Genomic DNA, 14363 nt, shown 5'->3' on the forward strand with positions numbered 1-14363 from the left:
CCCAAGGCCAAGGAGGCGAAGCGATTAGACTTGTTTGGCAGAAAGGTCTACTCGTCCGGAGGCCTCCAATTGCGGATCGCGAACCAGCAAGCGATCCTCAATAGGCATAATTTTAACTCCTGGGCATCGGTGTCGAAATTTAAGGATGCCTTGCCTCAGGGATCGCAACCCGAGTTTGCGGCCATAGTGGACGAGGGAAAGGCAGTGGCCAAAACCTCATTACAGGCCTCACTCGACTCGGCTGATGCGGCCGCTAGGACTATCGCGTCAGGCGTGGTAATGAGGCGCTCAGCGTGGCTGCAGGCTTCTGGCCTTCCCCCTGAGGTGCAAAACACCCTCCAAGACCTTCCGTTTGAGGGTTTGGGGTTGTTTTCGGAGCAAATGGATGCCAGGCTCCATGGCCTCAAGGACTCTCGGGCTACCCTCAAGTCCTTGGGGATGCACACCCCTGTAACGCAGAGGAAGCCTTTCAAGCCACAGCCTCCACAGAGGCAGTACCATCCTCGCCCTCGGCAGGAACCATACCGTCGACGGGGCAGGGACAATAGGCGTAGGCGCAACAATACGCCTAACCAAGGCCAAAACCAGGGCCACAACAAGCCGCAGCCGGGAAATAAACAAGGATTTTGAAGCTGCGATCGAGGACAGCGTACCCATCTCCTCTCCGGATCCCCCCCTGTGTTTCAGGGACCGCCTGTCCCATTTTTTCCGTGCTTGGTCTCATATAACATCGGACCGCTGGGTCCTGCGCACGGTAGAGTCAGGTTACGCCCTTCAGTTCTCCTCGCCCCCTCCCTCCCACCCACCACCCCCGTCCCTCTTCAGGGACCCCTCTCACGAGCAACTCCTCATGCAGGAGGTACAGACCCTCCTCGCTGTGGGGGCGGTGGAAGAGGTTCCTCTGGACCTCAGAGGAAAAGGGTCCTATTCCAGATACTTCCTCATTCCCAAAGCGAAAGGGGGCCTCCGTCCGATCCTGGACCTTCGCAAGCTAAACAAGTACTTGCAAAAACCACGTTTCCGTATGGTCTCCCTTGGTACCATCATTCCTTCCCTGGATCCGGGGGATTGGTACGCTGCCCTCGATATGAAAGACGCCTACTTTCACATTGCCATTCGCCCGGCCCACTGGCGGTTCCTGCGCTTCACTATCCAGCAACGTCATTTCCAGTTTACGGTCTTGCCCTTCGGTCTGGCAACAGCCCCACGTGTCTTCACGAAATGCATGTCCGTGGTAGCGGCCTTTCTTCGAAAAAGACGGATGCGCGTCTACCCGTACCTGGACGATTGGCTCCTGGCGGGCCGGTCGCAGGCAGAGGTTCGCGCCCACGTGGCACTGGCGCTACAAGTATTCCGAGAACTCGGCCTGTTAGTCAATGTGCCCAAGTCCTCACTAGTCCCCACACAGAGGCTGGACTTCATAGGGGCAGTCCTGGACTCGGTGGTGGCACGGGCGAGTCTTCCTTTATCGCGATTCCTGGCTATCCAGGAGGCCGTGACCTCCATTCAGTGATTCCCCACGACCACGGCCAGACGCTGTTTACAACTCTTGGGGCACATGGCGGCATGCACACACGTAGTCGGGCTCGCCCATCTCAGACTCCGGCCTCTGCAGCTGTGGTTGGCCCAGGTGTACCGCCCCAACAGGGACCCATTGGACATGGTCGTCACGATCCCAGCTCGAGTATCGGGCGCCCTCTGTTGGTGGCTCGATCAACAGCAGGTTTGTGCGGGGGTCCCGTTTGCCACCCCACAACCAGTTTTGACGTTAGTGACAGATGCGTCGGACCTGGGTTGGGGGGCGCACCTAGGGGACCTGCGCACTCAGGGCTTGTGGTCCAGGGAGGAACAGTTGCTTCACATCAACCTGAAGGAGCTGAGGGCGGTTCGCCTCGCCTGCCAGACCTTCCACGCTACCATAAGAGGACACAGCATGTCGGTTCTGACGGACAACACTACCGCTATGTTTTACATAAACAAGCAGGGCCGGTCCCGGTCCTCTCCCCTCTGTCACGAGGCACTCCTCCTCTGGGACTTCTGCATAGCCCATTCAGTGCACCTTCGGGCTGCATATCTCTCCGGGGTCCAAAACGGGCTGGCGAACCGTCTCAGCCGGTCCTATCTCATGCACGAGTGGAGGCTGAGACGGGACATCCTCCGTTCAATCTTCCTGAGGTGGGGGTTTCCCCAGGTGGATCTGTTTGCCACCAAGGACAACAGCCAGTGCCCGCAGTTTTGCTCATTCCAGAAACGCAGTCCGGGCTCTCTGGCGGACGCCTTTGCAATCCCGTGGGGCGGGAGCCTGAGGTATGCCTTCCCCCCATTCCCACTCATCCACAGGGTCCTCCTCAAAACCCGCAGGGACAAGGTGACAGTCATTCTCATCGCCCCGGCATGGCCACGCCAACACTGGTTCACAACTCTGTTGGAACTGTCCGTGACCACTCCGATAGCCCTCCCCCTCCATCACGACCTCATCACCCAAGACCGGGGTCGCCTACTCCACCCGAACCTGCCATCGCTGCATCTCACGGCATGGCTTCTCTCTGGCTAAGTGATGTGGAGCACAGGTGCTCTCAGGAGGTCCAGCAAATCCTCCTTGGTAGTAGGAAACCCTCCACAAGGGCGACCTACCTTGCCAAGTGGAAGCGCTTCTCCCTATGGTGTGGGCCTCAGCACATCCAGCCCTTGCAGGCCTCGATACCACTGATTCTGGACTACTTGCTGCACCTCAAGCGTCAAGGCCTCGCCCCCGCTTCTATTAAGGTGCATCTGGCCGCCATATCGGCATTCCACCCTGGGGAATCGGGGAGATCCGTGTTCTCCAATCCCACTGTAGTCCGATTCCTCAAGGGGCTGGAGAGGGTGTTCCCCTACTCGCGCCCACCAATACCCCCGTGGAACCTCAATCTGGTCCTTACTAAGCTCATGGGGCCGCCTTTTGAACCCCTGGCCTCTTGCTCCCTCACGCACCTTTCATGGAAGGTCGCGTTTCTCGTGGCCATCACCTCGGCTAGGAGGGTATCGGAGTTGAGGGCCCTCACCTCGGAGCCTCCTTATACCGTCTTTTATAAGGATAAGGTGCAGCTTAGGCCTCACCCTAAATTCCTCCCAAAAGTGGTCATGAATTTTCACATGGGACAGGACATTTGTTTACCGGTGTTCTTCCCCAAGCCCCATACGGACCCAAGCCATCGCAGCCTGCATACCCTGGATGTTCGGCGGGCCTTGGCTTTTTATCTAGACCGTACCAGACCTTTCCGCAAATCGACTCAGCTGTTTGTGGCCGTTGCGGAACGAATGAGGGGCCAGCCTATTTCGACGCAACGCCTGTCGGCATGGATCGTGCGTTGCATACGTACGTGCTATGAGCTCGCCAACATGCCTGCACCTCAGATCAGGGCTCACTCTACTAGGGCCCAGGCGTCCTCGACGGCCTTCTTGGCACAGGTCCCGCTCCAGGAGATCTGCAAGGCAGCCACCTGGTCGTCGGTGCATACCTTCACAGCCCACTACGCGGTCCACCATCAGACCAGAGATGACGCGATGGTCGGCAGAGCGGTGCTTCAGTCAGTTATTCCTTGACTCCTACCCTCCTCCAATGGTAAGCTTGTGAGTCACCTAATGTGGAATGGACGTGAACAAGCACTCGAAGAAGAAAAGACGGTTACTCACCTTCTGTAACTGTTGTTCTTCGAGATGTGTTGTTCACGTCCATTACACTTCCCACCCTCCTTCCCCTCTGTCGGAGTCACCGGCAAGAAGGAACTGAGGGAGGGTCGGGCCAGCAGGGATATATATACGCTAGGGCGGGGCGCCGCTCTGGCGGGAAGGGAGACGCGGGCCCAACGGGAGCCGCTGAGGGAAAAAGTTTCCGACGTTCGTGCACGCGGCGCGCGTACACCTAATGTGGAATGGACGTGAACAACACATCTCGAAGAACAACAGTTACAGAAGGTGAGTAACCGTCTTATCATACAGTGAGTCAATGTCAGTACCTGAATTAGAGTTCACCCTAATTTTCTGGTTGAATGCATAATCCAGTATGCACCAGTTCATTCCAGTATTCTCTTTATATATGAAAAAATATACTCATTTCAAATACTGAAATAGTCTTACTGACTGTGTAGTGATTAAAGACCTAGGGTACCACACGCTTTCGATGATCTAGTAAATACTTAGTTCTTCTAAAAAATACTTAATGCAATTTCTGTAGTAACAATGAGGAGTACTTGTGGCACTTTAGAGACTAACAAATTTATTTGGGCATAAGCTTTCATGTTGTTTTTGCTGATACAGACTAACACGGCTACCACTCTGAATTTCTGTACTGTTATTAATTGGATTTTATTGTAGTTCTACAATGTTTGGTCTCTTGACAATCTTGTATGTATCTTGATATCTAGGAATGCAGCATTCAAGAAAAGATTGACTTTGAAATCCGCATGCGAGAGGGAATCCGTAAACTGCTTGCAGTGAGCACCCAAAAAGACCAAGTGCTGCATGCAGTTAAAAACCTGATGGTTTGCAATGCTCGCGTTCTTGCCTACAAGACAGAACTACAGAAACAAAAAGAGGAACCAGTCACGTACAGAATAGGAGGAAGGTGAGTAACAATCTTGAGTGTTTCATTACAAATTGAGAATTCAATGGCAAGCTCTAGGTTGTGATTTAAAAAAATAAAATAAAACAGTTTAGGTAATTGTTAGTGTTGTATCAGGAGGCTTACCCAGAAAATTGGATCTAGTACTGGCTTGTCCTCCTCTCTCTCCCCTCCCCCCCAAACAAAACCCAAAACAAAAACCTACAGCAACTTGATCTTTGCATTGTACTGGAGCATTAAATCTGCATTTCATAACCTCATTTCAAGCTACTGGGTTTGGCATTTTAGAAAATGTAAATTGAGGTAATTTGTTCTCTACTAAAACATATTATGGGCATTATCCATTAGTGTTCAAGATGTAAGTGTGGGATACCCTGATGGCATGTTTTCTACAAGAGAAGTTTACATTGAACATGTGCAGAGATATCAGGTTAGGTGTGTGAAGGAACAAAGCATGGAAAACCTTATGGGTAAGCCCCTACTTGAATTGCAGGATGATTGTCAAAAAATTGCAGCTGAGTTGTGGACAAACCATGTAAAATTGCAGAAAAGTAATAATGGACCTTATTACTTTTCCGCTGTCGGCCACCTGGGGCTGAGAGTGAGGGCTCGGGGCTGACAGCGGGAATACGGGGCTGACGGCAGGGGCTCCTGCTCTCCGTCCCGGGGTGGCTGGGGCTCCCACTGTCAGCTCCACACACAGTGGAAGACTAATATTGTGGAATCCTCAATATTGCAAGCTAAGTAGGGCTTTACTTATGAGAATATCTCCAAACCAGCATACCTTTATTTCTAGTTTTCAATCTTTTACTCTTTCTAAATCAGCGGTTCTCAAACTTTTGTACTGGTGACCCTTTTCACACAGCAAGCCTCTGAGTGCGACCCCCAGTTATAAATTATTTAACACCTTTATAAATGCTAGAGGCAAAGCATGGTTTGGGTTGGAAGCTGACAGCTCGCGACCCCCCCATGTAATAACTTTGCAACCCCCTGAGGGGTCTTGACCCCCAGTTTGAGAGCCCCTGTTCTAAATGTACTTTAATGATAGATTGTACACAGTGGTTAATTGGTACCCTCTGCTGGCCATTTTAGTTAACTACATCATAGTAATCAAAATACACAATTCTTCACAAACATGAAGACAAATGCTTGGTTGAAAATATGCCCGAATTATAACTGCTGGGTGAGTTAAAGCATAACCAGCTTACTTGTATAATGTTGCTCTGCAAAAGGGAATAGAACTTGTATGCAGTATTGAGAATAGAGCTACCATTTCTTTCAGATTATCATTTTAATGAAGTATTATGTAGCAATTCAGTGCAGAATCTCTTCAAGCAACTATGGGCTTAGTCCCAATGTATCCATAGCAACAAACTTCTAACATTTTGCATCTAGAAATGTTGCCTTTTGGGGAGAAAGCTAGAGAATTTTATTTTGTGGCCAGATTAACCCTGATGATTAAACCTAATTTTTAAAATTATTGCATATGCACATAACCACAGTACATTTTATGGCATCATCAAACTTTTACCAGTTATATTGCTTTTTCAAAATAAGTTAAAGACTTATATGCCATTCTTTTCTTTCTCCATCACCAAAAGCAGAAAGACCAAATATTTATGCTGACTCTTAGATCTGTAGGCTTTTGATACCATTGACTACAAGATAATGGTTAGGGAAGCTAAATACCTATGATGTTAACAAAATTAAATAAAAAAATGGACTTTTATATTTAAATCAGATGTTTTTGATATTTAAATAGGTTTTTTTTAAAGAATGTTTAAAATGAAATTTGAATTTAATACAAAATATTGTAAGGTCTAAACTTATTACAATCTCTTAAAATATGCTGACTCCATGAGCCTCTATCAAAAACTTTGAGTTAAAGGCTGCTTTTCTATATAGAGAAAGATATTTCCCCCCCTTAATTCTAGATTTTGAGGTCAAGCTTTATAAATATGGCACAGTAGGTCAGTCTAACTAACTTAAGAGACTGTCTTATTGTCAAGAGACTTAGGCGAGTAGGAAATTAAGCTTCGATCACTTTCATTTAGGAATATTTAAAAATTTTCCCCAACTGACCTGAAATAATCCATTAAATTAGCTGACTATAGTTAATCCTACGGTTTAATAAATCATTTAGTTGTAAATGCGAAACCTGGTTTGATAAGAGAAATTTATGGATCCAAAACATTTAAGATTGTGTTGTTTAATAAAAATACATTTTATATGCTGTTTTGTGTGTTTAATTAAATTCAAGTTACTATCCTAATGCAGCTTGACACAAATCTTGAGCAAAACATTAATTATTTAGTAAATAATCAATATGTCGTTCACCATTTTCTAACATACTGATTCGTACAAGTAATGAGAATCTGAAAATATTAAACTATATAATTGCTTAAATAAATGTATATAGTTATAGTGTATCCTCCTAGGTAGCAAAAAGATGTACCAAATTTAGTGTAAAGGCTTTATTTACTTGTAAATCAACATGTCATAATGGCTATATCAACCAATGAGAATGCACCATTCTTTAGACAATAACTGACATACAAATGGAAAAGTTGATTAAAATACATTATTTAACTTGATTCTTTCCATTAGGTGATTTAAACCAATCCACCTTGGTAGTGGTGATACATTTGCAGATCAAAGCATAGATTCTTGGAGATACATTTGTGTCTATGCTGGTTTTTTTTCTTTTTTTTTTTTTCCCCTCAGTGATTTAGAGAACAGTACTGGATGGCTGCTTGTCTACCCAAAAAGCTCTCTTTGACAGGGACTGTATAGAGTTCTGTCTCATCCCCGTTCAGCGGGCACCTGAAACCATTAGCTTTGTGTTGCAGTGCCATCAGTATTCTGACAACATTTGGGGCAGGTCTACACTTAAAGAGTTGCAATGTCGCAGCTGCACTGGTGCAGCTGTCGTGCATTAGTGAAGACATTACTGCGCCGACAGGAGAGCATTTGCCATCAGTATAGTTAATCCACCTTCGCAAGAGTCAGTAGAAGCTCTTCCATAGACATAATGCTGTCTACACAGGGGGTTAGGTCGGCATAACTACGTCGCTCAGGCGAGTGGATTTTTCACACCCGAGTGATATAAGTATACCAGTATAGTATAGACCAGGCCTTGGATTTTGTCCCTGCTTTGTTGAATGGTCATAATGTAGTGGATCATCTGTTCCAGTGTCTGACATTTGGTTGAGATTCAATCCAGATAACACTGGTGGTGTCTGAGGGTTATGGGAGGCAATTGGTTGTAATTGTGGAAGTGACTTCTGCCCTCGCAAATGAGTGGTGTGCTGACCTCTTCTTACTTAGATTTACAGTCTGGTGTCCTAGCTGCTTCTGGATGCCCAGATATCAGTAGTGACTAGGAACTGTTAACTTAACTTGGCCAGGAGATAGGAAAGGTTGCAAATGGATGTGGGGCTCACTACTGTTCATTCCTTTGTTACCTCCGGATTGGTCCATTCCAATATGATTTACATGGGACTACTTTGAAGACATCTTGGAAAATTTAGTTAGTACAGAATATAGCTGGCCACATATTTAGTGGTGGTGGTTCTGTCAGGGAACGCTCCACACCAGTGCTTCAGAGATTGTATTGGCTCCTGATTTGTTTCTAGGTTCATTTCAAGGTGTATTGATTAGAGTTTTTCCCTTATCAAAACCTCAGGTAATCTGCATATTAATTATCACCCTGAAAACACAACACTTGGCAATAAGAACTTCTGTTAGTCGAGGAGGAAATGTTTATCTCTCCAACTTTTAATATAACAAATGGAGAAAGTAAATTATAGTCTCTTCGTGTGTGTGTGTGTGGAGGAAAGGGAGAAGCAATAGGCATAACTAGATTCTCTTGGAGTTGGAAAATGAAGGGAAGACAGATCTGCTCACTTACCCTTTAATGTCCAGTTTATACGGTTTAAGGATCCAATCCTCTGTGAAATTAGGGAAGTTTACAATATCTTCCGTCAAGAATACGCAGAGCCCAACAACTTAAGCGTGGGCGCCTCTACATCCAAAGGTAGCCAAATTCTTCTTTAAAGAAAAGCATCTGGACTGAGCATGTGTGAAACTTTAATCTTAAACCTATTCAACTGTGGAAGTTTTAAAAACTGCTAATGTTGTTCAAAAGCTTGCTTTTAGAGGTAAAAGTACATTATTCCAAGCCTTCTGTTTCTTTTGGCAGGTGTTCAGATGTTCGGACTAAAGAGCGTGCAGCATGTAGAGGAAAGGTTGCCATATCAGGTACACAACTGGGTGACCGTTTCATTTTGTTGTAAATGTAGAAAAATCTAACAAATTATATATATTAGCAGTTCTCAAGCATTACAAAGTATATATGATTGGACAGTTTTTTTCATTTGGCCAAATATACAAAGAAGGTGGGATTTTAAAAAATGCCTAATTGATTTAGGAGCATAAGCCATTGCCTGTCAGTGGAACTTGTGCTCTTTAGTAATTTGGGGGCTTTTGAAAACCCCATCCAAGATCTTTCTACTACTTTGAAGGACTTTCATATTATGGAATGCTTTTGTATCTGCCTAAACGCTTAAACACATTTGAAAGGTAAATATATTCATTTACTTAAAAATAAATGTGTTAAAGTCTTGGGATAAAAATTTGAAAAGTGCCCAAATCCTTTTGAAAGTGAATAGGATTTGTGTTAGGTGCTTTTAAAAATGTTTTCCATGATCCCTCATAGCCCAACTTCTACATGATCCTCTCATGAGATCTGTAGGATCTTATAATATAATATAGTAGACATTTGTTTGCAGCAACACCTTGTAAGAGCAACCGCTGCTTACGAGCAACATTTCCCCTGGGAACACTTTCCCTGTTGTGAATTGTCAACACTCCCCATAACAGCAACAGCCACTTAAGGCTGGTCCACACTAACCCCCCACTTCGAACTAAGATACGCAACTTCAGCTACGTTATTCACGTAGCTGAAGTCGAACTATCTTAGTTCGAACTTACCGCGGGTCCACACATGGCGGGCAGGCTCCCCCGTCGACTCCGCGTACTCCTTTCGCGGAGCAGGAGTACCGGCGTCGACGGCGAGCACTTCTGGGATCGATCCCAGAAGATCGATTGCTTACCGCCGGACCCGGAGGTAAGTATAGACGTACCCTTAGGAGCAACATAGCAAAAGGGCACCAATATGTTGCTACTAATGAGCATTTACTGTAATAATACTTAACTTTTATTTAGCACTTCATCAGTACACCTCAAAGTGCTTCACAATCCTTTATTTATTCTCACAACACTCCTATGGGGTAGGGAAGTATTATTATCCTCAATTTACAGATACGCCATTGATTTTTGACATGATTTGACACAAGATAAGTACGGAAACTACAGGGAAACTGAAATGTTAGATTCCAAATGTATCTTTCAAAATTTTATGATAGGAATTGAGGTTCTTCCGAATTGATGAATCAAGTGTTCACTTCCTGAATACATTTTTAAAAAGGTTATACTGTAGGTTCTGCACCTAAACAAGCACGTGTACATGTTGGGCCAGCTTTAGCCTTTATGTAAACATGTGCTACTCTGTTGACCTTATACCATGACTAAGGCTATGATTTTGGCACAGGTATTTTTATTAAGTCACAAACAGGACATGGGCAATGAACAATAAATTACAGATTTATTGAAGCCACTGCCATGGGGCTGAAGCTGGAGCCCTGAAGCCGGAGCCCCGAAGCTGGAGCCCAAGTGTCGCAGGGCTGAATCATTGAAATTTTCAGGAAGTCAGAGAGGTCTCATAAAATCACGGAATCCGTGACTGACTTGTAGCCTTAACCACGACTGAGGTTGGTTCATAGTGTAGTTGCTGATGGTGCCCGCAAAAATGTGGTAGACATTGACAATGCTTTTTTTTAATTCACTGCTTAAATGAGCAATAAACACCAAAAAACACAAGTTAAAATGACTCTATTTTTTATTACAGTAGAGAAAGTTTTAAAGTAAGTTAAATTTGTCTTTTCTTTTTTGGTGTGTGTGACATATGCTGTTCTGTCACCAAGGCTTAATGGAATCTTGTAATCATTTTGTTGGATGCTAGGGCACATAGAATAGACTCAGAAGGGTGGCAGCTTTATCTCAGCATGGAGTGGGGAATACATTCATTATCCATAATTTTTCTTGCTCTTATATTGTTTTCACGCATTTAAATCCCCCTTGCATGAATAAACTATGTAATTTATCTGTTTTACCAATTACTTTGTCAGCAGACAATAAATTAAATGTTGATCAAAAAGCATAACTGTAATTTAAAGGTCTGTTTTTATAATGATCTATAAATAAAATGTCAAAAGGAATCATTGGATTTAAAACTGATTAATTGTACTACATGAATGTATCTAATTTAAATCCATATGGTTTTACAGCTAATTGTAACTGAAATTAAAATGTGTGAAAATTGATCCGAATTTTTGATAAATGGTTTATAAGTATCATGTTAAACTTGTTCAAGTAATTGAGTGTCTATATCCTGATGACTTTTTCTGATTAAGGCGTAAATTTTTCATCTTTCATGATGTAGAAGGAGGCATACAAAAGTACTTTTAATTGTTAGCCAACGTCGTTTTTTAGAGCATTAAAGCAGTCATTCATGACTTTCCATGGTTAAAGTTTCAAAAACTTTTCTACTGTAACTCCGTTTCCATATATTTTATAACTTTCAGACCTTTGTCTTTTAAGGCTGAAATTTTCCATGCTCTTTTTTTTTTTTTTTTTTTTAATTTGAGAGATTCCTGTAGCTTTTTGAATTAATAAAAGGAAAATGGACAAAAATACTTTTCTTATTTTAAAAACCGTTACTTTTAGACCTCTAGAATGACTGAAATTTTGAAACTGAAAGGAAATTTCAGAATGTGTCTTGGCTTAGTTTGACGTATTTGGCATTGATTTTTAAAAGTTAGGATAATCTAAAATTGTATACTCACCATCCACTGTATCAGGTGTAGCCGTGTTAGTCTGTATCCACAAAAACAAGAAGAAGTCTGGTGGCACCTTAAAGACTAAAAGAAAATTCATCAGGTCTCCTCTACACACTTAAAAATAGATGAGCCTGTAAGCTCCACCATTGTGACACTTAATATAGTGAATCTTGCCTAAATGTAAATATTTGTATTTAATGTAACTCCTGAAACTGTTTCTACAGTTATTCTGGTTCATGTTCTTGTGTCCCTCTACCACAACCATAGATTTTTCCAGTGTTGGGCACATGATATGGCCTGATCTGTAATCCTGGTGAGATCTTTTCTGGTGCACAGTTCCTCCAGGAGCCAGCAGACCAATAGATTTTCTGTGGTTTGCAGTTCACCTCAGTCATATGTGTCTGGGTAGTTGGAATAGCTCCACTTCTGCACATTGACTTTTGACCTGCCAGCTCTTGTTCGGAGGTGATTTAAACATCTCCAGGTTAACCAATCCTTTTCTGCACCTATGGGAAGGTGTTTGGCAATGTCGTTGTGCATTTGACATCCTCATTGAGTATTTTGAGCCACGTGAGCCACATTTCCACTTGTGTAGCTGTCAGTGACTTTTTAAGTGGTTCTGTTGCAGTTAGGAAGCTTTTCCTAGATTTCAGGCAACTAACTGCTGTGACCATGAAGCAGATGTCTGGTATCTTCAACCTGTTGCAGTCATTCTATTTTGCTTGTAATTGCTCTCCTAATAGCCACAGAAGCAGTTCCAGCAAGCACAAGAAGGCTGCTCACTGTTTGTTTTAGGCATCATATGATGTAGCAGTAGCTGTTAATTCAGCACATGGTCCAGGTTCTTTGTGTGAGCCGATCTTTCCCACAGTGGACGTGCATATTCAGCTGTCGAATAGCAAAGTGCAAGTGCAGTGGCTGTTAGTGTTGCTGGGTTGGTTCCCCATTTTGAATTTGCAAGCTTCCTGAGTATGTTGTTCCAGGTGCTAACTTTGCCTGTTGTCTTCTTCATGTGTGCCTTGAAGGAGAGAGTGCCGTATAGTGTCACTCCAAGGTAGACAGGATTTCAGTGTTGAGTAACCGATACCCCATTCCAGATGATGTTGTGCTATATATTGGCCTCAGATGCTGAGGATGGAAGAGACTCACTTGTGTTTTGGCTGTGTTGGCATGCAACTGGTTCTTAGTGTAATAGACTGAGAGCCCAGATGGTGCCGATATTAATGTAGCTTACATCAGGGTGAGATCCTTGGCTGGGGCAGCAACACATAGATCGTCGGCATAGATAAAACTTCTTGTGCCGAGATGGAACAGTTGATCATTCGTGTAGATGTTGAAGAGTATCTGCAAGAGTATGCTCGCTTGTGGTAGGCCATTTTCTTTTGCTGCCATAAGTTCTGCTTCCTGTGTAGTTCAATGTAAGAACATCAGTGCTCTAGTAGAGATTTTATCAGTTATTCAAAGTGTTGTATTTTTTAGAGAGGAGCCTTCAGTAATTTATTGTGTCATATCCTGCTGATAGGACAACAAACATAGTGCCTGTTACCATATCCTTTTCAAGGCCATCTTTGTAGTATTGACTGATGTTTCGTACTTTTCCGGTGCATAATTTTCCTGGGTAGAATCCACCTGACTCTGGGATTAGTTGCTTTTCAACATGTGGTGATAGATGATTTGAGATGTGATGCTTGTACAGTTTGCAGAGGTGATAATAGTGATATAAGCCTGAATTTCTTCGGCTCCACTGCATCCTTCTGTGGCTTTAGGAGTGTCGCAACACATGCTCATTGCTTTGTGTGTAGCTGAGCACATTAAACAACTTAAGTAACCGGTTCTTTGTTGCTGCTTTGAAGTGTTTGATTTGGTCAGTCCGAATGTCAGCTAGTCTGGTGGCTAGATTCTCTAAAGCTGTAAATCCTGCTGAACACCTGTGACTACAATATAACCAAAGAATTTCTATGCTTGCAGACCAACTCAGTCGTCAGCATAACCGACTGACTGTACCTGAACATCAAAGCAGTCGTCAATGTCATTCAAAATGGTCCTCATCAAGACAGCACTGACAATAATATCAGCAAATGTCAAAGGGCTCTGGTGTGCCAAACACAACCTGGTAGCCAAAATGTGCACAGACTACAATTGTGAAGAACTGGTCTCTGCACTAATGGAGGAAAAATGGAAGTCATGGCAGAATCTTATTGCAAGTACGGATATGACCCATAGCAGTAAGAGAGCATGGATTGCCATTTGGAAGCTTAACAACGACCCAAAAAAGGCAGAGCAACACTACAACATTCTTGCAGACCAGGTCATACGCCAACTCTTAGAAAATAGCAGGGCACCAAACAGACAACCCAAATTGCGGCTTGAGTAGCAAGAAGAGCAGGAAATTTATAATTTTGAGGCACAATGGAAAACGACCGAATTAACCTCCAGAATAACGCCCTCAAGAATGGCAAACCTGCTGGTCTAGATAACTTTCGTACTGAACAAACACTTTGGACCAGCAGTAAGGTTGTTACAATTAAAACAACAAGAAACCTTGGATGAAAAATCCTCTGGGAATAACTGACTAATGGAATTTGCTGAAGAAGTATCTGTGTACTTTTTCTGTATACTTTCTGTACAGACCAATTCCACAACCAGTAAAGTTCCTATATAAAAATAATGTGTTAAAGATTTTTAATGAAAACCAGCATATTTGCACTAATGCCGTTCACAATCCCAAGTCACCTAATATATCGCATACTCTTTATACAGTTGCTGTATTATACTTCTGGAGCCAACTTTGTTTTATAGAG

The 14363-nt window shown here is 43.7% G+C and overlaps 1 protein-coding gene across 1 annotated transcript in view; it reads left to right on the plus strand.

Annotated features, from left to right (window-relative positions):
* Positions 1-14363, plus strand: part of RTKN2 (rhotekin 2) — a 73843-nt gene that overhangs the window by 13987 nt on the left and 45493 nt on the right. The window contains exons 2-3 of the mRNA XM_024209638.3: positions 4407-4606; positions 8805-8863. Coding sequence (XP_024065406.1) covers positions 4407-4606; positions 8805-8863 — 259 coding nt within the window. The remainder of the gene's footprint in view (positions 1-4406; positions 4607-8804; positions 8864-14363) is intronic.

Source organism: Terrapene carolina, unplaced genomic scaffold (assembly GCF_002925995.2).
Source record: "Terrapene carolina triunguis isolate 2854851 unplaced genomic scaffold, T_m_triunguis-2.0 Scaffold95, whole genome shotgun sequence".
Classification (NCBI taxonomy): domain Eukaryota; kingdom Metazoa; phylum Chordata; order Testudines; family Emydidae; genus Terrapene; species Terrapene triunguis.